Source organism: Mobula hypostoma, chromosome 9 (genome assembly GCF_963921235.1).
Source record: "Mobula hypostoma chromosome 9, sMobHyp1.1, whole genome shotgun sequence".
NCBI lineage: Eukaryota > Metazoa > Chordata > Chondrichthyes > Myliobatiformes > Myliobatidae > Mobula > Mobula hypostoma.
Genome location: NC_086105.1, coordinates 45881982 through 45909187, shown reverse-complemented (window position 1 = coordinate 45909187; position 27206 = coordinate 45881982). Strand labels below are relative to the sequence as shown.

At 42.2% G+C, this 27206-nt stretch overlaps 1 protein-coding gene across 8 annotated transcripts in view; it reads left to right on the top strand.

Annotated features, from left to right (window-relative positions):
- Positions 1-27206, top strand: part of LOC134351697 (contactin-1-like) — a 752292-nt gene that overhangs the window by 703544 nt on the left and 21542 nt on the right. For all 8 annotated transcript variants that reach the window (XM_063058216.1, XM_063058217.1, XM_063058215.1 and 5 more), the window contains one exon: positions 742-901. In XM_063058216.1, the coding sequence (XP_062914286.1) occupies positions 742-901 (160 nt within the window). The remainder of the gene's footprint in view (positions 1-741; positions 902-27206) is intronic.

The window sequence follows — 27206 nt, the reverse complement described above, 5'->3', positions numbered from 1 at the left end:
CAAATATGCAGTTTTATAGTACTGTAGTAGTATTGGTAAAGTTCTAATTTGTTCTATATTTCATTGAAATACATAATTTGTTGCTCAGTTAAACAGAAGTTTGCCTTTTTTATATCTTTTTAGCTATTTCCATGAAACTTCAGCTAATTGGGGCAGCTGCTTAATTGGGCCAAAATGCACTAGCGTTTCTCAATTTTTTTCAGAATCCACTGTACATAGTTTATCTTAATTCCTCTGTGATTTAAACATTGTTTCTCCAATCTATCAACATGACTATAATCCCTGGAATCAGAGCTGGTAAATCTGTTCTCTATTTTCATATCTTTCCTGAAGTCCAGTGCCTAAAATTGGACACGGTATTTTATTTAGTTTTGCATGACTTCCTTGGCATAACAATCTCTAAATTAAAGTATCAAACTATTTATTAAATGCTTGTTAATCTTCCCACTCCCATAGATGTGTGCTGCTATCCTTGATCTCTGCACCCACTTTAAAATACTTCGTATTGTTCTCTTTTATTCTTCTTTCCAATACATATCACTTCATACTTGTCGACTTTAAAAGTTTCTTCTCCGTATTTTTATCCTTTCCACCTTCGCAGCATATGGCTATCTGTGAGGTTGCTGGCAAGGAAGACCAGCCTATATTAGGTTACCATTGAAAGAAATCAGCTGAGAAATACAAGCAGTTAGCACAGTCTGTTTTACAGGATACTTAACGAAGGTTTCCTCTCCTTTTTAGGTGCTGTACAGAAGAGATGGCACAGTGAACAGCACACTCTTGCGCACAGATGGACACAACATAAACATACCCATTCAAGAAGAGGGCGATTACATTGTAGAAGTAAGAGCCTACGGAGAAGGAGGAGATGGTGCAGTGAATTCGGTCAAGATTACCAAAAGTGAGTTGATGCGTCATCCTTTCTCAAGACGTTGAGTGTATGGCTATCTGATCCAGTTGTAGAGAGCTCTGAGAGTGCAGGAGCAGGGATATGATCTTCCTTTCCCCAGTTTCCCAGTACCAGAAAGGCAGTAATTTGCTGTTAGTTGAGGGTGTGGTAGTGCAAGAAGGAAAAGGAAATCTTAAATAAAAATAGCTTTGTTTTTTTCACATTTCTTCGTATTCCTGGATATTAACTGGAAGAGTTTATTACAGAAAGAATTTCTAACAGATCTCTGACTAACGTGGCTGCTTAATTGGTTTAGTTTTGCCTCATTCTACTGACATTAGCCTGTATTTACTTCTCTGTTGTTAAGGACCTCAATAATTCCTAGGCAGTCACCACCGTAATAAGGAAAAGAGCAGTGGTATCTCCAGATCATGCTCATATTTCTGACGGGTGGACAAACATGGCTCTTAGAAGTGTGATCTCCTGTTACAGCTTTGGTAGTCAAGGCTGACCTAGTGTTTTGCCTCAAAGGCATTGGTCAGGAGGATTGTTTTGGCATTTAAAACCGTAAGGAATTAAATCAGGTATTGATCCATATACCTTTCAGTTCTGCTCTGCCACTTAATAAGGTGATGACTCATCTACTTCCCCGCCTGATCGACACATCCTCTGAGTCCTTTAGCATCCAAACATCCATCAATCTTCCTTGAATGCTCTCAAAGGTATCAAGATGAAGGATGTCTTGCAACAGGTATATTGTATTCTGAGAGGGGAGGATGAGCAGCCAGGGGTCGTGGTCCATATACATGTCAGTGGCATAGATGGGAGCGGGCTTGAGGTACTGCAAAGGGAGTTAAAAAGCAGGACTTCCACGGTTGCAGTCTCAGGATTGCTACCCATGCCATGTGCTGGTAAAGTGAGAAATAGATACATAGAGCAGTTCAATGCATTCAAGGTCAAGAATCAAGTTTATTTATTGCATGTATGTCAAAGCATACAAGAAACGTGCTGTTTTCATTAATAATCAACACATCTGAGGGTGTGCAGGAGACAGCCCGCAAATGTCACCACACATTACAGCGCCATTATAGTGTGCCCACAATGCTTGGCAGAACACCATAGGACACAACAGAACACAACAAGCAACAAAACAACAAAGCAAAGCAAGCCCCATTCCTCTCACCCACCCACACACATACACACTCCTCTAACCTCAAGGAGGGTAAGGTAAGAGGATGTTGGATGACCTGAGAAGTCCTAAACTGAGTTAAGTAGAAAAAGGGAGCAGACATAAGGTTTAAGAACATAAAGTTAGATTGGACCCTTATAGAATATTAAAATGATAGGAAAATGTTGAAGCAGTTGATAAGGATGGCCAAAATGAGCCATGAGAGGGAGACTCCCAAGTCATTTTATATTTATAGTAAGGAAAAGAAGAAAACTAAAGAGAAGGTTGATCCAATCAAGGATAAAAGAAGGAATTTATGCATCGTGTCAGAGCAAATGGTTGAGGTATTCAATGAGTACTTTGTGTCTGTATCTACTCATAGTAGGTTGATTCAGAAGATAAAGATGCATGGGATCCAGGGTAATTTGCAAGTTTGGATTCAAAGCTTTCCCATTGAAGGCAGAGAGCAGTGGTGAAAGACTGGAGGTCCATGAGGCCAACAAAAATTGCTGCTGGACCTCTGTTTGTGATATACACCTAGTGGCCACTTTACTAGGTATCTTCTGCGCCTAATAAAGTGGTCACGGAGTGTATGCTTGTGGTCTTCTACCCGTCCACTTCAAGTTTTATTATGTTGTGTGTTCAGAGATACTCTTCTGCACACCACTGTTGTAATGCATGGTTATCTGAGTTACTGTCACCTTCTTCTCAGCTTGAACCAATCTAGTTATTCTCCACTGATCTCTCTCACTAACAAGGCATTTCCATCCACCGAACTGCTGCTCTCTGGGTTTTCCTAGCCCATTCTTTGTAAACTTTAGAGACTGGTCTGTGTGAAACTCTGTTGTGAGTGTGTATCTAAAATGTATATGAAAATTCTGTTGAGTGGATTAGCAAGTTTGCAGATAACACTAATACTGGTGGAGTTGTGGAAAATGTAAAAGACTATCAAAGAATACAGCAGGATATCTGTAGATCAGTTACAGATATGGATAAAGAAGTGGCCATTGGAGTTTAATTCAGGCCAATGTGAGGTGTTGCACTTTGGGAGGTCAAATGAAAGAAGAAAGTATGCTGCCAATGGCAGATTCCTTAATAGCATTGACGTATATGAGGGATCTTTGAGTCTGGGTCCATAGTTCACTGAAAGTGACTACACAAGTGGATAAGATGGTAAAGAAGGTATATGGCATGCCCACCTTCATTAGTGGGAGTGTTGAATATAAGAGTAAGGAAGTCATGCTGCAGGTATAAAAGTTCCGTATAAAACTTCCGTCAGAGACTCTATTTGAAATATTGTGTGCAGTTTTGGTATGTGCAGTGTGTGCAGAGGTGGTTTACTGTGACACTGCCTAGATTAGAGAGTATAAGCTTACAAGGAAGGGCTGGGCCAACTTGTGTTCTTCTCCTTAGAGCGTCAGAGGCTGAGAGGAGACCTGATATAGAGTTTTGAAATTATTAGGAGCAATGACAGGGTAGACAGTCAGAATTTTTTTCCTTAAGGGTAAAAATGCTGAACACCGGAAGTCATATAGAGTTACATAAAGTTACAAGGAATGTTGATGAAGCCAAGGCAGTGGATGTTGTCTACATGGACTTTAGCAAGGCCTTTGACTAGGTACCACATAGGACATTAGTCAAGAAGGTCAGTCAGTTGGAATTCAGGATGGGGTAGTAAACTGGATCTTTAAATTGGCTTTGTGGACGAAGCCAGAGAGCGGTAGTAGATGGTTGCCTCTCACTGGAGGCCTGTGACTAGTGGAGTACCGCAGAGATTGGTGCTGGGTCCATTGTTTATCATCTATATCAACGATCTGGATGATACAGTAATATGATAAACAGGTAAAATTGTGGATGACACCAAGATTGGGGACATGGTGGACAGTGAGGAAGGCAATCAAAGTTTTCAGCGAGATCTGGACGAGCTGGAAAATGCCCTGAAAAATAGCAGATGAAATTTAATGCAGACAAGTGTGAGATGTTGGGAGGAGAAACCAGGGTAGGACTTAAATATTGAGAGGTTGAGCACTGGTATCTGGGAATACAGATCCAGAATTCCTTGAAAGTGGCATCACAGGTAGATAGCATCATAAGGAGAGCTTTCGGCATATTGGCTTTCATAAATCAAAATACTGAGTATAAGAGATAGAATGTTATGTTGAAGATGTATAATACATTGGGGAGACCTAATTTGGAGTATTTTGTACAGTTCTGGTCACCTAAGGCATCCATAAACTTGAAATTGTGCAGAGAAAATTTACAAGTTTGTTGCCAGGTCTTGAGGACCTGGATTATTGAGCAAGGTTGAATAGGTTAGGACTTTATTCCTTATAGTGTTGGAGAATGAGAGGAGATCTGACAATGGTGTACAAAATTATGAGGGGTATAGACAAGATAAAGACAGACACGCTTTTTACACTGAGGTCGGATGAGACGAACCAGAGGTCATGGGATAAGGTGAAAGTTGAAATGTTAAAGGGCAACATGATGGGGTAACTTCCTCACTCACTCAGAGGGAGGTGACAGTGTGGAATGAGCTACCAGTGGAAGTGGAGGATGTGGGTTCAATTTCGACAATTAAGAGAAATTTGGATAGGAATATTGACAGGGGTTTGGAGGGCTTTGGTCTTGGTGCAGGTCGATGGAACAAGGCAGATTAAAAGTTGGCATGGACTAGATTGGCTGAAGAATCTATTTCTATGACTGACATGGTTTTAAGGTTATAGAGGGAACTTTTAAAGGTGATTTGAAGGGCAAGGTTTTTTTACCTAGAGAGTGATAGGTGCCCCTGGGTTGGGTTACAAGAGTAAATAAGGCAGACAGTTGGTGAAGTTTAAGAAGCTTTCAGATAGACACATGAATAAGAAAGGAATGGAAGGATATAAATGATTAATAGGAGGAAGACTATTAAATTGATAACACACACAAAATGCTGCAGGTCAGGCAGCATCTATGGAAAAGAGCAAACAGTTGATGTTTTGGGCTGAGACCCTTCATCAGAATTCCTGATGGAGGGTCTTGGCTCGGAACGTCGACTATACTCTTTGCTGCTGAGTTACTCCAGCATTTTGTGTGTGTTGCTTGGATTTCCAGCATCTGCAGATTTTCTCACCTTAGCATTACGACTTGTACAATGTCATGGGCTGAGTGGCCTGTCCGGTGCGATGATGTTCAGTGTTCTGAAGACTGAGCATCATGATGGCTCTGTCCCTCTAGGACAGTCCTTTACTCGAGACCGTTCCACTATAAACTCTGCCATCTGTCAGTACTCTCCCAGTCAGTGATTGCCAGAACCTCTTATTCTTCCCTACCCTAGTGAGCAGGCCAATATTGTTCAGCCTTTCTCTGGAGAGCAATCGATACTCATCTCAGTAAACATTGTCCTGACTGCAAAACAGTATAGCTCACACCTGTTTCAACTTCCTGCTGTTTTCAGGTGGCACATGAATCCTCTCTCCTAATTTCTTTTAGGTAAAACTCATGCCCAGTCTTGATTAGCAAGCTATAAGTTTGTTCTAGAGGTGCAGTCATGCAGAACCACAGTGCCAGATCTGAGCTCTATGGGAAATCTTCATTATTTCATCCTCACAAGGAAGTTTCTGATAAAGGAACTCATGAGATCCTTCCTCAGGGTCAGAGACGAAACAGCACACTGTTTCAGATGAGCTTTCACCAAATCATTGTACAGTCTCAACTCATCCTGCATACATCAAAATAAGAATCTTACACTACAGGCCAAAGTTCTTTCTGTACCTGCATTTTGATTTGTAAAATATCTCTGCACACCAGTTGGTAGTGTTTTCTGGGAATAAAAATATCCTTTGTGTTCCTCCTTCCAAAGCAAATGACCTCATATTTCCTACATTATTCTCCATTTAACACTTTTTTAAACGTCTGCCTGTCCATTTGCAGACTCTTTGGCTTAGAACTGATCTCCAATCAAAATCGGTGCACCAGACTAGCACTAGGCAGTTAACTAGTGATGCCTCGTGCTGGTCCAACATGAATATGATACTCCATCCCATTCCTAGTGAGAATGCCTATTGTGAACTAGTTCCCAACAGATCAGTTTCCTGCTGATAGTTTTGTAGAGCTCATTTCAGCTGGCCCATTCAGATTCAATTTAAAATCTGGTCTCTGGCCCTGAATGAGCACCAGTCTATTACAGTTTGTAAATTACAACACTGTATGAAATATCTACTGACACCTGCTGCTGTCATCCTTAGTACTAATCTGCATTTGGAAAAGAAACATCAAGCATACTTGATGGAGTTTAGTGGCTTGTAGTTTTCATGATTTCCTTTCTATTCGCTGGTGATGATCAAGATGTTCAGCTCCTGGCTGAGTATCCAACACTGCAGCATTAGTTTTCTGTGGTCAGCAATAGGCACATAGTGCCATGTTTTGCCCTCTCTCTGAGGGAAAGACCTTGGGACTCGAGTAAAGCATGGTCTGTAATAATTGAGTTCAGAAACCCTGAGCAGTAGAGAGAGAGCTAAGCATGTAGATTCTGGTCCAATTGCAGGTGGAGAAAATTGAATTATATCAGCTTTCTGCAGAGAGTAATTGAAGCCAGTTGATTTTGCTGGATGGCTCCTCTGGATGTCCTGAGTAATCCTCACGTTCACAGCTGCTGATCATCAAGCTCTCTCTCTTTTGCCTTCCACACAATCAGAACCTTTGGGACTGTCTGTCTGCAAAAAGGTAAGGGAGCGATGGTCTCATTGCCAACTTCTCGTGTTCCCCAGCTGCCTGCGGAACGGTGAGTCTTTCAGTCAGATCTGTTTTCCTGTCATTTTCGGTCAGCCTAGTGCTGACTGCTGCAGCTTTCCCTGTGAAACTTGGTTCTGGCTGGCAGAAGCAACTGCAAGAGAGATGAGAGCCTGCAGATGCTGGAGTCTGTGGGGGGAAAGAAAGCAACTGCTAGTAGGACTCAGTAGGTGAAATCCTGATAACCCAAAGCAGCAATTCCTTTTACCTGATGAAGGGTCTCGGCCTGAAACGTCGACTGCACCTCTTCCTACAGATGCTGCTTGGCCTGCTGCGTTCACCAGCAACTTTGATGTGTGTTGCTTGAATTTCCAGCATCTGCAGAATTCCTGTTGTTTGAGTTTAAATTCCTTTTACTCCTCACAGGTGCTTATCACACCAGCAGTTTGGTGTTATTAGTGAAGTCTGCTTTAGTAGTCTGAGCCACACAGTGGGATGTTGGCTGTTGTACACCAAAGTCATATAGTGTGAAGGGGAGCTGGTTCCACTTATTCTCAGTTCTAACAACACCAGTATTATTTCTCCAGTTATTGCCTTCCTGCCTTTCCTTTTGGTGGTCGGGAATATCTCGGTGTATTGAGAGACCCTGTGATAGCACATCTAGCAATGGTTTTCCTTCGTCACCATCTGCCAACCGCCTACTTCTCTGCCACCATAGCACCTCTTCCTCAAATTCCTTCCGGGAAGCCTTGTGAAAAGGCTGACCCTTTATATTTCTGAGCTGAAGAAAGAGCACACGACAATCAATATCAGGTAACTATATCTGAAGAGAACTGCAAAGCAGCCACAGAAATCAGAAGCCTTCTTGAGGAAACCTTTCACTACTTGCCTTCTGGTTGGTCCCAGCAGCTTTTACTATGAACTTTGACCATGCTCTGCAGAAGCAACACTTGGTAATGTTACACTGTAGATGGTGTGTTTATTCTGAGTCTCACAGTAATTGCTCATCATGGGAAGTAAACAATTGTTGGCAAAAGTCATGATGTCATCATAAATATTCTGTTTGTAGGGTGACAGTGTGGCACAGATAGTAGAGCTGATGGCCTCAAGGCTTCGCAGACCTGGGTTTACTCCTAACTGTGGCGAGAGGAGTTTGCACATTGCCTATGTGGCTTTCCTCGAGATGTTCCTGTTTCATCCCACATCCAAGACACTGTAAATTGCCTGTGGTGTTTCGCTGAGAAGTAGAATCTGAACAGAGTAAGTAGATGGGAATGTGGGGAGAATGAAAAATAGGATTAGTGTAAATGTTCAGCACAGACTCAGCGGGCTGAAGGGCCTGTATCTATGCTGATTGACGAGGACCCTTGCAGGATCTGGAGTCAGGAGCCAAGAAAGAAAAGGATGGTTCTTTGTGCAAATCAGCAGCTGAATTACAGCAGTCAGTGTGATTTTTTACAAAGTATGAATAAGACATGCGAAGCCAGTGAGCGCAGTAGGTCACGGAACTGTCAGAAAGCAGCAAACCTTGTAAAGTGCTTTTCCTCAAGGAGAAGCTGTTAATTGAAAAGCCAGCACCTTTTTCCCAAGGCAGCAATGGCGAGTACCAGAGGACATCTGTTGAAGGTGAGTGGTGGAAAGTTTAGAAGAGATGTCAGAGGTAGGATTTTGAGGTGGGTGACTGGAATGCACTACCAGGAATGTTGGTAAGGCTAATATAATTGGGATGTTTAAGAGTCTCTTAGATCGGTACATGGATATAAAATGGAGGGTTAAGGGCTGAGTAGGGGGGAAGAGTTAGATTGATCGTGGAGTAGGTTCAGATCAAATTGCGCAAATTGTACAGAAAAAAGTCAGCAAAAGCCCATGAAGCATGAGCTGCAGAGTCTCCAAAAGTTAGTCCACAGCTGCGGAGCCTGGTGAGCGCTGAGGCGAGTGAAACCCATGCAGGAGCTCAATGGCTGCAGGGTAACCACTGCTCCCAAACCTGACGGTCTGACAGCCAAGACTCCTGCACCTCCCACCCAATGGCAGCAGCAAGAAAAGAGAGAGAAAGGTCAGACGCAGGTAGATGGCACTGAACACCTGTGCGTTTTCTGTTCTCATCCTCGACGATTTTAACCGTTCTCAACCTTTAATCGGTGTGAAGTAATAGAGCCGACCACGGGTTCATGTGCCGCCATCAGGAGTCGATTCAGCCACCCCTGGCCATAGCTGCCCTCTCCACTCTCATCCTCGGATGAATCCCCCAGGAGATAGCAAAAACATCAGATCATTTAATCGGTTCAAAAATACACCCTTAAAAGGGAAATTATAGACTGCAATCGATCACAGTTCAGAAGACATGCATCTAGAAGAAGAATATCTAGCTGTTTTGTGAGCAGTCTGCAACATGTCACTGTTGGTCACTGGCACCATCTTGAATGTGAAAAAAAACATGAAAGTTTTTAGGGTGATGAGGACTTCCTTTCTTTTATCAGAAATGTGTGGTGCATTTCACATTCATAATTGTTTGATAAATGCTTTCCTTACCTACTTTTGCACAGCTGTTTGAAACTTTCGGAAGCTGTTTCTGAGGCCATTTTGCAATTTAATTCCATATCACTTCCTCTAGATCTGCAAAGGCCAACTAATTATTTCCAGCTACAGTCAAAGATCCCTTCAGCCCTGTGAACATTGCATTAGTGCATCCAACTGACATAATCATGCTGTATCAAAATGCAGTTCTGCGGCATCTGGTTGCATTTCTCACTCTTCTGTGAATGGCTAAAGCTGCAGCTACGGTCTGCCAGTTGTTTCACCGTTTATTTTACAGGGGCCTCCTGAGATTTGTCAACCTTCACCATGACTTGAATTAGGGATGGCCAACACTCATCATTTGGGTTAAGAAACCATCCCTTGGCTCAGAACGCCCAACTTAAGAACACCCTCAGTTACAAATGAACTCTTAAGTTGCTAAATTCAAAACATCTGATGTACAGTCAAAATCTGTTCCTGTGAATGGCAGAACTAGTTTTCTCTCAACTCCACTTTTAGTAGTAGTTCTTCCTTATCAGTTCTATGTGCGTTTGATGCCATTCATTACCATACAATGGAGGTATAGTTATATCATTTTCCAATTTATTGGCAAAACGGTCTTATGAACATCTATCTCCTGTTGATTACCTGGGGATAGCCTGTATTTACAAGCAAAAGCAACCTTAGTGAGGTAATACAGCATGCATTTACAATTGCTGAAATCCAGATGAGTCAACTGCAACGGAGTGAAAACAAATCAGTGTAATCTATCGATTCTCTAATATTTGTCAAAGCCACTGACAATATCAATGACCTTTGATATATTAAACACCATTACATAAACTATGTATCCTGTATGACAGAACACTCCTTCTGTCATACACTGCTGACTTGCTGCTTCAGTTACCATTAATTGCTGCTAATCCACATATAAAATTATTAAGTAAACCCATTTCACTGAAGCAGCTAATCTTACAACTCCTATGTGCATCGGCTTTAATGTAGTCAAGCGTGCCATCTAGATTAGTGGGCAAAATTCAATATGAGACACACTGGGTTTCTCTAAGATACTTACTGTATATCCAAGAAAGTGGGCAAATTATACTCTTCATTTTCACTGAAAGTTGATAATATGGCTTGGAGATCAAAATGTTCTGCAGTATTTTTGGGTGTAGTTCATTTCAATCTTCTTGCTGTTGTTATTACGATAATGTTTTCATTCAGTTGTATGGAGGTTCAAGAATTGGATACTGAATTAATAGTTATTAGTAGTTAGCCTCTGTACATTTTGCTCACCCTGCATTAACTCTAAAGTTGTGAGTTGCTCTCCTCAGTGAAGACTTCAAGCTCTGTTTTTGTGCAGAGGCCCAGGCAGGAAATAAAGGACCATTGAGCTCACACTAACTGTTCATCCCAAGAGCAGAACGATGGATTTGTGTTCTGGGTCCCTGAGTACAGATTTGCCTACAGTCTGGATTGTGGATTACAGAAGGAGTCCCATCCTTTTTCGCCCTGCTACTGTTACAGTCTGGTGTGCTGAACTGAAGTGTCATCTGCTTACCAGTTCAATGATGAAAAGCAGCAATGTTTGCTGCAACTAACTGAGAAAATCACTTAACATGCATTCTGTTTCTGTGGAATCCTTATAGAGTCCCTCATGATTAAGAGAGCTTCCATTCCAGGTCTCTGGGGACACTAATGAGGCCAGTGTGGAGCCCACAGACTCTTCCCTTGGTGGGGCTAGCAGGTGGGCAGGTTATGGGATAGTGCTCTCTTTCCACAACACCTGGGCTTCTATGTCCTTTTAACTCATGAACTCAGGTCCTCAACATCACCTCAAATGCTTCTTCTCTGCATTAACCAGTCATAGGCCAGAAACTCCTAAGAGTTAATGGGAGATGTCACTTCCTTGAATCTTTCCCTTCATCCACTTAGTTGTCCCTCCCCAAGACAAAATGATTAGAGCAGTGTGCCAACTTTGGGTGCCTTTTCTGGGGCAAGTGAGTGATATGACCTACCTTCATGCATATATATGATTGCTTTGCCAGTGGAGAAAGAAAGGGCATGAAATAGTTTTTTGCTGCCTCTTCACTGCCACTCCATATCAACAGCTGAGTGAAGAGTGAACTATTTCATCCGTTTAACAAACTGCACTGAGGGCTACAGTGCTGCTGGTAACCAAAGGAATTAGTTCGCTGATAGGGGCATTGTGGGCTTGGTCTTAGGACAGTGATCCTTTAGGGAGCACACAGACACATTAATTTAACACAGGAAGTTAATGTGCAGGAATAGCAAACAACTTAGAAGTTAAGTGGTCCATTAGTCTTCACTGCAAGAGGGTCTGAGTACAGAGGGAGTATCTTATTGCATTTACACAGACCCCTGCTGAGGTTGCACATTGAACACTGCATACTGGTCTGGTTCCCTTACCTTTAGAAGGATGTACTAAGTCTCCAACCTGATGGCATGAATAGCAATTTCTCCTTCCAGCAAAATACTTTTTCCCTCCCCTTCCCACTTCCTCTATTTGCCTGTCTTATCTCTTCTTTATCTGCCTGTCACCTCCCCCTGATGTCCCTCCTTCCCTTTCTCCTATGGTCCTCTCTCCTCTCCTAGCAGATTCCTTCATCCCCAGCCCTTTACCTTTCCCACCCACCTGGCTTCACCTATCACGACTAGCTAGCCGCCTTCCCCTCCTCCCACCATTTTATTCTGGTGTCATTCCCCTTTCCTTTCCAGTCCTGAAGAAAGGTCTCGGCTTGAAACATTAACTATTTGTTAATTTCTATGGATGCTGCCTGATCTGCTGGGAGTTCCTCCAGCATTTTGTGTGTGCTGTTTTGGACTTCCCGCATCTGCAGAATTTTTTGGGCTTATGGTACGTGCGGTAGATGGAGTGCAGAGAGTGTTCACCATACTGATTCCTGAGATAGCGGGTTTGTTATAGACAGCAAAGTTAAGCAGACCTGACCTGCACTGTCTGGACCTTAGAAAGAAAAGAGGTGATTTGGATGTCTTGAGAGAGTAGATGAAGAGGTGAGGTTTCCCAAGGTGAGATGTCCAGAACTAGGGCATCATAGTCTCAAAATAATACAAAGGCCGCTCAAGACTGCAATTTTTGTTTTACTTATTGTAAGTGATTTTTTGGAATTCACTGCAAAGTCTCATACACAAAATAAGTGAATTGGTAGATTTTTAAATATTTAAGGAATTGGAGTATAGGAAGTTAGAGCAGTAAAGTAACACTGAGATAAAAGATCAGTGTTGTATGAAATCGGGCTCACGGGTTTGGTGAGTGGGGACAGGAGACCATCAATACTGGTAAGTAAGTTATGTATTTATTTACAGGACAAGACAAACACTAAACTTTCAGTAAACCATTCAAGTTGCACTCTGTTACAAATACTTAAGCTACAGTGTGCACCTGGTCCCCCTCTCACTGCAGCACACTTCCACTGTTGCCATGGCACCATCTGCGACCTGGTCCTTGGAGACCCAGAGAGCAAATGAGACCAGGTGCTTTCAGTGCACTAGATTTATACTCTATCTGCGCCATGGTGTCATCAGTCAGCACAAAAAGTAGCATTGTCCGTCCACGAATGGGTAACAAGAATTCCGTGAAGAGCGAACACCACCAACCGCCGTTGACCCATAGCCTCCTTGGAGAACGACTACTGACCTCCTCCACATAATTCCCTTTAATGGGGAGCTGCTGTTTTAATTAAATGATCTGGTACTCACTAAGTGCAGTCATGAAGTGTCTGTACTTAATTTCACCCCACAGGAGTCCAGCTTGTCTTACCAGTCTACTGGCATCCCATGGCCCACCAGTAGGTTGACCAGACTGCAAAATCCTGCGCTGTTGTCAGTGCACCCTGGGACTTAGCATCCCTCACACAGGGGTTCTCTCTCTTATCTTTGCCTTTACACGTATTAATCTTCTGTTCAATCACCGAACCCTGCTCGCAGTGTCAATTGTTGTTGTTACAAATACAAACATTTGTACTTATCTGAAGTGTGCATCTCAGCCTTTTCTTATGGCAGCACGTTTCCACTGTCTCTATGGTACCATCGGCGGCCTGTTCTGCGGTGACCCAGAGAGCAAAAGAGACCAGGTGCTTTTGGCGCGCTAAATTTATACTTTACCTGTGCCATGACATCATCAGCTGGCACAGGCAGCTGGTGGCAGTGCTCCTTAAACAAGCCAATCCCTAGCTAGCATGGGGGAATGGCTTTTGATGAACAGGTAACATCAAAAAAGAAGTTCAAAAGTAAATTTATTATCAAAGTACATATATGTCTCCATATATAACATTTTCTTGCAGGCATTCATAGTAAATACAAGAAACACTATAGGATCAATGAAATACCACATCCAACACGATAGGCAACCAACCAATGTGCAAAAGACAACAAAATCTTCAAAAACAAAAAGGAAGAAAAAATACAGAAATAATAAATAAGTACATAAATCAAAAATGAATATCGAGAACATGAGATGATGAGTCCTTGAAAGTGAGTCCATATGTTGTGGCGATAGTTAAATGATGGGGTGAGTGAAGTTATTGCCTTTGTGTTGATGTGTTAATGATGTGGAGGGTTTTACCCATAATGGTCTGGATGGTATCCACTATTTTTTGAGAATTTATGAGAAGCACAACTTGGGTAAAATCTTCTTTCCTAGGGTGTGGGAATCTTAAACCAGAGGTACAGGTTTGAGGTGAGTGGAGAGAATTAGAGAAGATCTAAGGGGTATGATTTTCACACAGAGGGAGGTGGAACAAACTACTCAAGGAAGCAGTAGAGACAGATACGTTTAGAAGGCATTTGGACACATGCTTGGATAGGAAAGGAAAGACGAATATAGACTGAATGCAGGGAAATGAGATTAGCATGGATAAGATGGGGTGAAAGGCCTTTCTCTCTGCTGTACAGTTATTGTTTTGAATTGTAATGGTGATTTGCAGAAAAGATTATTTTGGTCCTGAAAATCGAACTTGGAAGTGATGGGATTGTTTACTTTTTTGCATAGTCTAGATACACTCCAGCCACTGTTCATGCACAGGTGCCTGTAGCTTTGGTATGGAGTCGGAGTGTCTAAGTTTCATGGAGTGTATGCCAGGCCCTCCTGTGATGCAGTGTTCGCTCAGCACAGCGCTGGACTTCATGTTCATTGCCAACTCTGAGCTTGAAACAGCAGTGTTTGGACTCAGGGTGAGAGTGTGACCTCTGCAGGGTAACTTGAGGCAGCATAAGATGTCACTTATCTGTGGTGAAGCCAACAGACCTCTCTAACTGTGCCAATGTAACTGCCGAAAGAAAAAGAGCTTTGTGGCAGGAGGCACAGAATACTGGAGGAGCTTAACAAGTCAGGCAGCATCAATGGAGGGGAATAAGCAGTCGATCTTCCGGGCCGAGACCCTTCATCAGGACTTGGCCCGAAATGTCGACTGCCTAATCTGCTAAGTTCCTCCAACGTTTTATGCGTGTTGCTCAGGATTTCCAGCATCTTCAGAATTTCTGCTGCTAGTAGCAGGAGGATTGGTTCATTGCGGAGTAGGCTAGGGTTGAGTGAAAGCAGATACCAGCACACAAGAATATTATTGTGTCATAACGATACATGGATCCAAGAGTCTCTGCATCTTCAGTTTAAGATTGGCTACGGTGTTACTTCTCATCCTCATTCTGATGCCTGCACTTCCACATCTTTCTTTCAGGAGGGAGGAAATAACCAATGGGTTCAGTAGGACAAGCATTACATCAGTAGTTTTGCTCTTTTCCCACCACTTGCACAGTTAAAAGGAAATCCTTTCAGATAAGTGAATGTTTTCGAGAGGAGATAATCATTCCCATGTGTTGGGTAAAAGGAGTTGTTGTTATCTTTATTGCAGCAACTTTTGTGTGGGCTGAGAGCTATGATGCTCTTTCCAACTGGGACTCTTGAAGTTGCTTTATTTGGTATTGTTATTTATTTATCTTAAGTGAAGTCTTCTCCTCTTTAAAGGACCACGGTGGAGATTAGAACACTTTCTTTGTTCGTTGATCCCGGAATGGAGGTCTGAAAGGGGCTGTGTAAGAACATTAAAAAGCAAACAGTGAAGGAGAGTTCAGTACATTCCTGAAAAGGAGGGGTTTGCAGGGAAGAAATAGGAGAATGGCACCATTCAGATTGCTCTTCTGAAGGCTTAACAGGGAATAGAGCACCCTTAAATTATGCATCAGTCTCCAGGACGATGCTCTACATTTGAGATCGGGAGGCGCGCAGAGAACAGCAAACATTACCAGTTTCTGCTTGGTAGAGGCTGTGTCCAGACTACCAAAATTACACAGGGAAGATAACAGCCAACTCATTTGAAATAACAAGTAAACCGCACTGCACATTACAGATCAGAAGCCTTCAAAGACCAATGTCCCTATTGCCTCACATTCGTGGTCCTGTAAGGCGAGTCAGTAACCCTGTGGTCTGGCACAGCGCCACTCTTGTAAGGACCCCCAGCGTGTCATCTGATTTGTTTTTCTCCAGCTTCCTCCCTGTTGAATAGCCACTTCAGCCTCAGTCAATGGTTCAACTGCTGACTAAGCCGTTTGGCCCTGTGCCATCTGTACACATGCCAGGAGTTTAAATATGCTCTCCCATTCCCTGCATTTTATCACTCGGCTGTCTGCTGAGGGTATGGGTGGCGCAGGGGGAAGGAGAGCTGGGCACAATTACAGGGATATGGCTTGTGGTTGAACAATTAATCATGTCCTATCTCCACACTCTCTGATAAGTATACTTCAGTTCAAAGATAGCTTTGCTGGTGAGAAAAAAAGATCTTGCATCCTGAAAATTGTTTACGGTAGTCAACTGTAAATATTCCTCTCCCTCCCCCTCCCCTTCCTCCCCTCTTTCTCCTCCTCCCTTCCTCTCCCCTCCTTTCTCCCCTCCCCTCCTCCCCCTCCCCCTCCCCTTTCTCCCCCTCCCCTCCACCTTCCCTTGTTCCCCCTCCCGCTCCCCCTCTTCCCCCATTTCTGAACCTCTTCCACAGTGAGAAGCATGCACTGCATCACAACACTGTGCACTCCATTACCTACGTTCTGCATGTCACAAAATATTTTCTTGCTCAACATATTATTAGCATTTTGGCCTCATTCAATACTTTCCATGCTTTGATATGAAAATTTGATAAGTCCTTGCACATATAAATACTGATGAAAAGAATACTTAACTCCAGGAGCATACAGAGATGTTGGCTGGGAATTTAAATAAAACTACTGCAAATAAATTTCTAATTTAAAATTCAGTCACAATGGGCATGTTTTTCAACTGTGAATGTGGAGCACCATAACACCTCAAGTCCTCTCCACTTCCTTTGGCACATTTCACAACATCTACCTCCATTGTCTATTATGCAACAAATGGAACCCAACCTCTCAATTCTTACCTCTTACAGTGCCTTTGTCTGCCTAGTGAAACTTAAGGAGTTTCTCAAGGATATCCTTTCCTCCTTTCTGTTTCTCATCCATATGCTGTACCATGGAGAATTTATTTGACAATGCATCAGCCTTCATATATTTACTGTACTTATTTGGAGATACAGCAAGGAATGGGTCCTTCTGGCCCTTTGAGCCATAATGCCCAACAACCTCCGATTTAAAGCAAATGGCACCCATCAACTCCTCCACCAAACTTTATGGTCCCTCCATTGTCTCTGTATTGTCAGAGTGCCAGCCCAGTATCCTTCCCTACCTCTGTGCTACTTCTGGCACAGATAAGGAATCAGTGTCCTCCATTGGAAGTTATTCAGTCTACTTTGCTGCCACTGCAGAAGTCGATCTCTGCTTTCTGATGGTATTTGTCAACTCCTTCAATGGCACTTATTACAGCAACACCTCAAAGCACAGGAAAGATATTATCTGTGCTGGCTCTGCAAAATCCTCCAAAAACATTGGCATGAAAAGTGAACCTCACCCACTCCAGCATTCCCAACACTAAGGCCCAAGTTGTATTGGGCAGGCAGTATTGTTTGTGTGCCCAACACCAGACTGTGTTCTGAGCTGTGTCACGCCAAGGGATTTGTAGTAGTAGTAGTGCAATCACTTGAATCAAGTGTGATGTTCTCCTATCGGTAGGTCCTCAGGTGGCGGTAGAGTCTGATCTAGGATCCACATGCACAGGATGTTAAGGTGGATTCCCTTAATGGACAACACATGCATGACTTTGTTTAATGTGGGGAGTTTGAAACACGAGCAGCCAGCACATGCTCCTTGACAGATCAGGGTCAGGGTCCAGTGGACTGGAATACGAGATAACTGGAGACCCCTCACTGGTGCAGCCTTCCTCCACCTTCACTACTGTTGTGATGTGTCATCATCTTCTGCCGGCTCCACTGTTGAGGTTGAGGTCTTGTTTAGGCCTTTCTCTGACTGGAACGTCCTACTTGATCTTACCACCATGGGCTGACACTTCCAGGAGCTAAACACCAGATGACAACTGCTCTCAGGATCTGGGGAACTCACAAGCCTCGCCACCGGAACGAGGTGACGATCCTCAGTGAAGACCAAAAGATTACCAAGTGGAGGGAGTAAAGGCTGTTTTCAACGCCTCCTTAATGAAGTACAACATCTGCACAGTGATTTCTGCGAATCTCTGACTGTGACTGATCAAAGCCGAGGAGTATTCCAGATGAACCATGCTTCGTTAGCATCCAGGAATTCGACATGAACAGCAGGAGCGTGGTATGTTCCTAAAAGAAAAAGAATGAACTCCTGATATACCCAGCTGACAGACCTATCAAGCACCTTCTGACAAACCTACTGTCTCCCCTCATTGGCTGCATGGATCACACAAGGCCATAGGACAAGTGGAAGCAGACATCCTCAATCGCAGTGGATGGTTGGATGAAGTAAAATCTGCTTCTTGGCAAACACCTGCAAACAAAGCCAACGCCTTCAGTTCCCCTGCTCCCTGTCATGTCTCTCTATCTTGTCACATTGCTAAAGGAACTGGAGTAGGCAATCAGACTCAAGCTACAGCAAATAGATATTGTTGGAATGGTCAAGTGCGGATAAGCCTGGCTCACTGCACTCCACAAAGCATAAGCCATCATAGCTGCAGTAGCGAACCATTTGGATTAGTTTGTCTTCTGGTATGTGCAGGCAATGAGATATTACACTTGGGGATCAGCATGTCTTAGAAAAATTATGGGCTTCAGCTGTGATTAGGAATTAGCAATGAACCTGCTGCATTCCTGGTCTGAAATATTTATCTGAAAATGACAGCTCTAGTTCAGTCTTAAAATCATCGAATTTATCCATCACAGAGTTGTAGAGCTCTACAGCACTGAAAGAGGTCCTTTGGCCCATCTGTCCATGCCAGACTGTTATTTTGCCTAGTTCCTTTGACCCACACCTGGACCATTGCCCTCTTGCATCAATATACTGATCCAAATTTCTCTTTAATGTTGTGACCGAACTTGTATCTACCACTTCCATTGGCAGCTCATTCCACACTTTCACCACCTTCTCAGTGAACATGTTTCCCCTAAATAATCCACCTTTCACCCTTAACCTATGACCTCTAGTTTCAATCTCACTCAACCTCAGTGGAAAAAACCTGAATGTTTTACTCTATCCATAATCTTGTCTACCTCCTGTGCTTTAGAGAATAAAGTCCTTACCTATTCAACCATTCTCTATAACTCGGGTGCTTAAGTCTTGGCAACATATTTGTAAATTTTCTCTGTACTCTTTCAATCTTATGGATATCTTTCCTGTAGGGTAAATATTGAGAATGATGCACATGATCAAAAAAATTGAGCTTAATTGCAGGAATTGACTGTAAATTTAAGAGAGTGATGTATCAAAGTTAATTTAATTGTTAAACTTCAATAACAAGTCTGATATACCTATCCGAGCTGAGTTTTATTGAACATGTACAGATGATGGCACTCATTGCTAATCTTCTCACTGTCCAGCTCACTCTGTTCCAAACCGCAGTCTTGTCCTGACCCACCTCCCCAAGATGCTCCTCACTCCGCCAATCCAACCTTGACCCAAAAATCCTCCCACCACTAGCACCTTAATACTCCCTCACAATCTGCAGACAACTTTTGACTCACTGGGGCAGTGTTACTCAAGAACTGGCCAGTTGTCTGATCTTAAGTACGCACCATGTCTTTGGGCTTGTGACTGCTTAGGGACCAGTGGCAAACCAGGCATCAAGCTATCCCCCTCTCAAACTGGGCAATACTACTTTAATGAATGTTTTTAGGCAAAGCACAATTTTTCACTCCATACATCACTTATTTCTCCTTATCCTTCAGAAAACTTCCTCTTGCTTGACTCTCTTTGCAGCTAGAATGCTTTCTTTTCCCCTCCAAAAGATTCTGGAGCACAGGCTTTCTTATTCAACTTTTACCTACTACTGAAGCACTTTAACAAATTGCTTATTATTTGACGATACAAACACAATGATAATTCATGTTGGTACTGTGGTTGCACATTATGAATAAATGGTAATTTCAGCACAACATTTGAAAAGTAATGCCTTTTTCTAAATTATTTCTGAACCAAAATCTAATCCTTCTAATACAATGGGACAAAGAGTGGAGCATTGAGTTCAAGTGCTGGAGCAAGTACTAATTGACAGTGGGCCAGGGAATTTTCAAATGCAGCTGCTTATACTTTAGGTAAGGGAGGAAATAAATGCAAAATGACAGGGAATGGAGGAGGGAAGGAAAAGAGTAGTAGTATCTTTTTCACTTTGTTGGAGCAAAGTAAGTCCTTAAAGAGTTGAGGGAAATAAAGAAGAGCAACAGTACAGTTTGAAAGTCCCAGAAGAGGGGATAGTCTATAAAGAAGAGTGGAGACTTGGACATGGATGAGTTATTACCGAGGTAGCTCTTGACTGGTGGTTTCATCCATTGGTTTCAACCTTGATGATATATTTATTATTGTGCAAGAGTTCTTAAAGAGTTCATACTTTTAATATGAAAATCACATTTTTCCAGGGAAATTGACTGACTCTCTTGCAAATGAACCTTCAATTTTGTGCCACCTGCCTTTCGGCTTCCCACTTGGCCTTCCAGGTACTTGAATTTCATTACCTCAAATGATGATACAGGGCTGTCGGACCTCCTGTTCCTTGGGGTACAAAGAATCCTAAGAAGATGGCAGTGAACTGTTCATTTGGCACTCATCTCCACATTCCTCTCTCCCCCTTCATTTTATTAATGGTGGTTCACCAAGGTCAAACATTACCCAGCCCTTAAACTGGAAAAGCAGTGAGGTGATTCATACCTACATCTGAACCATTCTTGATGTATTAATTCTAGGGGGATGTCAAGGGCATCGAAAGTGGTGGGTGCCTGGAATGCACTGCTAGTGAAGGTGGTAGAGGTGGATACAATAGGGTCTTTTAAGAGCCTCTTGGATACATGGAGCATAGAAAAATAGAGGGCTATGTGGTAGGGAATTTCTAGGCAGTTTCTAGAGTACGTTATGTAGTCGGCACAGCATTGTGGGCCGAAGGGCCTGTAATGTGCTATAGATTTTTATGTTTCTATGACCACTTATTCTTCTAAACTCCACCAACTACAGGCCCAGAGCCATTATACACTTCTCAAATGTTAACCCTTTCATTCCCAGAATATTTCTCGTTCAAAGTTCAATATAAATTTATTATCAAAGTACATATATATCACCATATACAACCCTGAGATTCAATTTTTGTGGGCATTCAGAGTAAATACAAGAAACACAATAGAATCAATAAAAGATCGTACCCAACAGGACAGGCAGACAACCAATGTGCAAAAGACAACAAAGAATCCAAAAAAGAAAAAATAGTAATAATAAATAAGCAATAAATATCAAGAACATGCAATGAAGAGCCTTTGAAATGAGTCCATAGATTGTGAGAATAGTTACAGTAATGAAGTGAGTGAGGTTATCCTCAGTGGTTCAAGACCCTGAAGGCTGAGAGGTAATTACTGTTCCTCAATCTGGTGGTGTGGGTCCTGAGGCTGTTGTACCTTCTTCTTGATGGCAGCAGTGGGAAAAGTGAATGGCCTGGATGCTGGAGGTTCTTGATGATCGATGCTGCTTTCCTGTGACATGCAGTTGTGCTCAGTGGTGGGGAGCGCTTCATTTGTGATGGACTAGGCCATATCCTCTTCTTTCTATAGGCTTTTCGGTTCAAAGGTCATTGGTGTTTCTATACCTGGCCATGATGCAACGAGTCAGTATACTTTCCACTACACCTGTATAGAAGTTTGTCAAAGTTTTCATCGACGTGCCGAGTTTTCACCAGCATCTAAGGAAAGAGAGACACTGTCAGGCTTTCTTTGTAATGGAACTTGCGTGCAAGACCTAGGACAGATTGAGATGTTACTCCAGTGCAGACTGGCAAAATGAGGCTTATGGTGAACTTAAATGGTTGGTTTATTTCCTCAGAGTACAGATGAGAGTAAACCAGTATCAGACCAAAACAAATTTCAAACAGGAGTAGGCTGTTTAGTCCTTTGAGGATCATGGCCAAACCAACATTCCTGTAGTCCACTTTAAATACATTTCCCCACAACTGATACGAAGTATACTCAGGGGCACTGCTTCCCTCTGTAGCAAGAAGCTCCAAACACTCCACAAAGCTCAGAGAGAAGAAATTCCTCCTTAGACCATAAGAACAAAAGACAGAGGAGCAGAATTAGGCCATTCTGACTACCAAGTCTGCTCCATTATTCCATCATGACTAACTTATTATCCCCCTCAATTCCATCCTCCTGCCATCTCCCCATTACCTTTGATGATGTCCTGATGCTCTTTTGCATCTTTATCTCTGTCTTAAATGGATCCTTCCTTATTCTGAGACCTTTGCACTTGGGGATGCATATTATTCACGGTCATATTAAACTCGACATGAAATCACAGTTTAAAATCAGTTTTATTCCAATTCAGTCAGGCTGCATATAAAAGGGGCCGTGCAATTGAATTACTAGACCCATGGTAGATAAGAATGCAAGATGGAATTGCATAATACCACTGCATAAAAAAAATGTTTGCACCACCTTTCTGCCACCAAAGCAAGTTTAGCAATCTACCTAACAACATTTTAAAAATCTCTAAAAAGGCACTTGCTTATTTAAATTGGTTTCCCACTTTGCCGATAGAGTTCTTTGTGACCTCTTGTATACAGCAGTGAGTAGCTAAGTGTCATTTGTGGCATGGAAAAGATAAAGATTAGCTTTATTTATCAGATGTGTATCAAAACATACAGTAAAATGCATCATTTGCATCAAATCAAGGAGTCTGTGACTCCCACTGTGAGATGTGTGTATTTGTTGCTGAGTGAAACTTGTGGGTACCAGCATTGGTCTGATCACTGGTCTTCACCCTGAAATGTTAACTGCAGGTTTATTCTCACAGCTGTTGCCTGACCTGCCGAGTGTTTCCAATGGTTTTGTTTTACTTGTGTTGTTTGCTGGACAAACCACTAGCAGCGAACGTGTACTCCTGTCAGAGTGCAAGATGGGATTTGACTGCATTCCTGGGTTCTTTGCAGGATATACATTCAGAAAGGACATTCATGGCCTTACCAACCTCCCAGACAACTTACTAGCATATGTGCTACCTGTTTTGTCAAAGTATCCTTCTCACTGATCTGAAAAGCATGCAACCAATCCCCTTTTTTGCTACATTTCTTCATGTATTTGTGGCCCCTGGATTTGCCATTTTCCCTTACAGCAGAGAAAGAGGCTATACAACTCCTTGAGTCAATTTCTGCTCTCAGACCAGCCCCCTTCCCTCTATGATTTTCCCTGCAAGAACATCTCCATCTTCACTCAAACATTTGGTGCAATTAACCTCACAGGTCTGGGGTGTGTTAGGAAACCAAAGCAACCAAAGGAAACCTATACAGTCATCAGGTCATACAGCATGGCATAAGCCCTTCAGCCCAACTGGCCCATTGCAGCCAAATGCCCATCTAAGCTAGTCCAATTTTCCCACATATTGGCCCATATTCTTTTAATCTTTTCATTAACCAGTCCAGCTGGCTTTTACAAGTTGCTATTGTACCTGCCTCAACTACTACTTCCCTCTGGCAGCCCAGTACATACATGAACTGTTTAAAGAAAGAGTTGCTCCTCAAATTCCTATTGATTTTTTCCCTTCTCACTTTAAATTTATGCCCTCTAGTTCCTGATTCTTTAACCCATGTTAGAGAAAAAGACTATGTTTGCCCTAGCTATACCCCTAAGATCACAGTAATGGGCAGAATTTGCAAAATACCACATAGACAGTGCCAGAGGTCAGAATTTAACGTAGATCATTGGTTCTGTGAGGTAGTAGTTTGACAAGCCACTATGGTGCCTTATGAGTGGGGATTTGCTGAACCCCAACCTCCTGAGAACTGAATTCAAACCAGTTTGAAGTTTATTACGGGATAGATGAATCAAGGCCTGTTAATATTGTTCTGTTTGGGCCTTTAATTTTATTAAACTTGAGTTTTTCTGTTAAGTAGAGAGCTGATTCAAACTATTCCAGAAACTGGGCATAACCCAGCACAGAGATGCACCAGTTTCTTCTACCATGTTGACTGGCATCAACTTGGAGCTGTGCATGAAATTCATTCACATTGTATTTATGTGACTTTTGACTGCATGGTTGTTTTTCATGCTTTGCAGGGACATTTCCTAGGCCTGCATTCTTAATTAGGTTGAAGGTAGTAACAGGAAAGCAAGTGTATAAACAGCTGAAAACATTCAGGACTGATGTCAGGAAGCATTCCCTCACCTGAAAGATGCTGGAGGAACTCAGCAGGTCGGGCAGCATCTATGGAAAAGAGTGAACGGTCGATGCTTCGGGCCGAAAACCTTCATCAGGAATTCTGCAGTCCCGATGAAGGGTCTCAGTTCAAAACGTCAACTGTTTACCCTTTTCCATAGATGCTGCCTGACCTGCTGAGTTCCTCCAGCATTTTGTGTGTGTTGGTTTGGATTTTCTCACCTGACCCAGATAACTTTACATTTGTGCCACTGTATAAAATATTGCAAAATCAATTTGTCTGCTTATCATACATCTTTGAAACCAAAGGGTGGGAAAATTGGTGGGAATATAAATTGACCATCAGTCCGATCTTGCCCATTTTATACATCTCTTCTGAAGTCACCACAGGATTCAATTACATTGATGTCTCTGAGGTAAATCTGTGCCTAGTCTTGTTATTTGGAAGAACCATTTAAAGATCTATGAGTTTTGTCATGGAAGGGTTAATTACCTGTCAGTGGCTCTCCATGTGATTAACAAAAGTGCATTCACTTTTACTGTGTACTGAGTGATGATTTTCTGGCCTGCAGCTACACTCTGCTTCCTGCTGCTGCATTACAGCTAGTTTCTCTTCTCTTGTTCCATGCCCAGAGCTGGAGGATACTTAGGTGTGGTCTGACACATAGCAAAACAAATTTCAGGCTTTCTTCATACCAGGCTATAAATTACCTTGCACTTAAACAGCTCTTGAACACACAGTTATTTCATGGAGCTCTCTGGTGCTGTTGCTTTGAGTGTCCAGCACTACTTAATGGGCTGGAAAGGCAGGCAGGCAGACAAATGTCCCATTTACACACAGTAGTACCTTGGTGGATTAGCTTGATTGTTAACAAACTAAACAAATCCACAAGTGATGGAGGATCTGTGTTTACGTGGTGCAGAAATGAAAAGTTCGTTGGTTGTAAGTGGTCAGAATGAATAAGTAAAGCTACCTCATCATTTGGAATGCTTACCTTACATCCTGTTGGTGACTTTGGTTGAGCTCAACCCTTTAGGGCATTTCTATCATGCTTTCTGTGGACATCTGGATGAAAAGGAAGATTTCCTTGCATTCCCTTGTCAGGACACAGAGGCCTGCCAAAGTTATAGATGCATTTTGACATCTTTTTGAGAGGTAAATAGAAGGCAAGAAGCAAAGAAAAAGGAGCATTAACTTTAGCAGTTAAAATAAACTATCAATCATGCCCAAAGCAAGACTTCATGCAGACAAGATTGAAGATGAGAATGGCATTGAATAGTCTTCAGCGCTATTGCTGTGATAAATTCCATCAACATTAGAAGGATCATCATTGTCCCAAAACTTAACTAGATTAGTCCATTATTGGAACAGCAGGAGCATTTAAAGTTCACAGTTGGATATGAGTTCAAGATGTCTATCTTATTTTCTACAGAATTTTCTTCGTAGTTTATTTTTTTGAATTTTATTGCACTGTAATACTTGGAATTAAACATGGACAACAAATATCACGACACATGTCAGTTATTATAAAACTGATTCTGATTTTGGAAATCAATGTTTGTTTCCTGACACATAGCTCCATGTTTAATTCCAAGGAAGTCTGGGCATTTTAAAAGAAATCTTCTGTGGTATTGAACTGAAATATGCCTTTTGATTTTGTGTTTTATATTCTGTGCTTTCGCTCTTTTTTTGTTGCCATTTGCATGATATTTTTGTATGTGGTGGGGGAAGTGGGTTGATATTTGATATTTTTCTTTGAACATGTTGGTTCCATGATTCTTCGTTTCCTGATTGTCTGTGGGGAAGATGAATTTCAGGGTTGTATACTATATACCAACTTTGATAATAAACATACTTTGAATCTTTGCATGTTGTGACGGGGAATCACCGTAGATATCTACTGCCAGAACTATTGTGGTTCAAAAAGCCACTTACACCAAGTGTCACTGAACACAGATAGTCATCATTGAACGGTCCCAGTTCTGACCTTATAGAAGAAGGATGGTCATTGTTAAGGCAGTTGAAGGCAGCTGGGTGGAATATTGGCCTCAAGGAATCTCCACAGTGATGCCCTTGAACGTAGATGATTGACATACAGTATAGCGACCACTATCCTTATGCATGGCATAACTTCAGTCAGTGAGAGATTACCACTTGGACCGCCAATAGCTTCAGTTTTCCTGGGGCATTCGGTCAAGTTTTGCCTTCCTATAAAAAGTAGTCACTCCCCTCTCACCTTTATTTCTTTTGACCATCAACAAGTGAGTAATTGATGTGTGTCCTTTAACAGCACTGTTGGTAACCATCTCTTTCACTTGTTTGTTGAATGAAACTGCATTATTGTAATTGACCAACTTGTGTTGCTGGCCTCCCCGGGAAATGTTCAACTTTTGTAGGCAGAGCAACTAGTTCTGGGGCACAAATCTTTGTCCTAGAACCTCAGCTATATCGTGGTATCAAAGGAAGTGAACAAAATGGACAAGTGACTGTTTTCTGCCATGGAGGAGTGGATCAGTGAAGGAGAGACTAATTGGTTGCAAATGCTTAGCCTTGTTTTAGCATAGATACAGGACACCATCATTAATGATGGAGGTGTAGCTGAAGCTCCATAGCTACTTAAATGTCAATCACCACTGTCTGAATATGTCTTTCTTTTTGTTTTAATTTCAATGTGAATTGATTGCAGGCAAATTAACAGGACATGGCTGAGAGGATGCTAAGCGCTTGAGTTAACCTTCTTGTAGGGGTAGAGGATCCATTTATTCTGTGAAATAATTAAGCCCTACTTCATAGTCTGTGCGATGAGAACAGGAAACAAGGGGAACCTGATAGAATGTTACAAGGGGAAGTGGTAGCATAGATATTAAGAACCCTCTCCATTGCTGAGGAGTCCAAAACAAGAAGGCATGGATAAATGGTGAGGGGTAGGAGATTTAGAGGGAATTGAAGGGGTATTTCTTCACATAGAGAGTGGTTGGAATCTGGAATGTTCTGCCTAAAGTCGTGGTAGAGGCATGTTCTCTCACAACCTTTAAGTGCTATCTGGATGTCTTCCTAAGTCACCAAGGCATGGAAGACATCGGATCAAATGCAGCTAAATAAGGTTCGTCCATCATCATTGATGAAGACCTCGACATCATTAATACTTTTTACGAGGT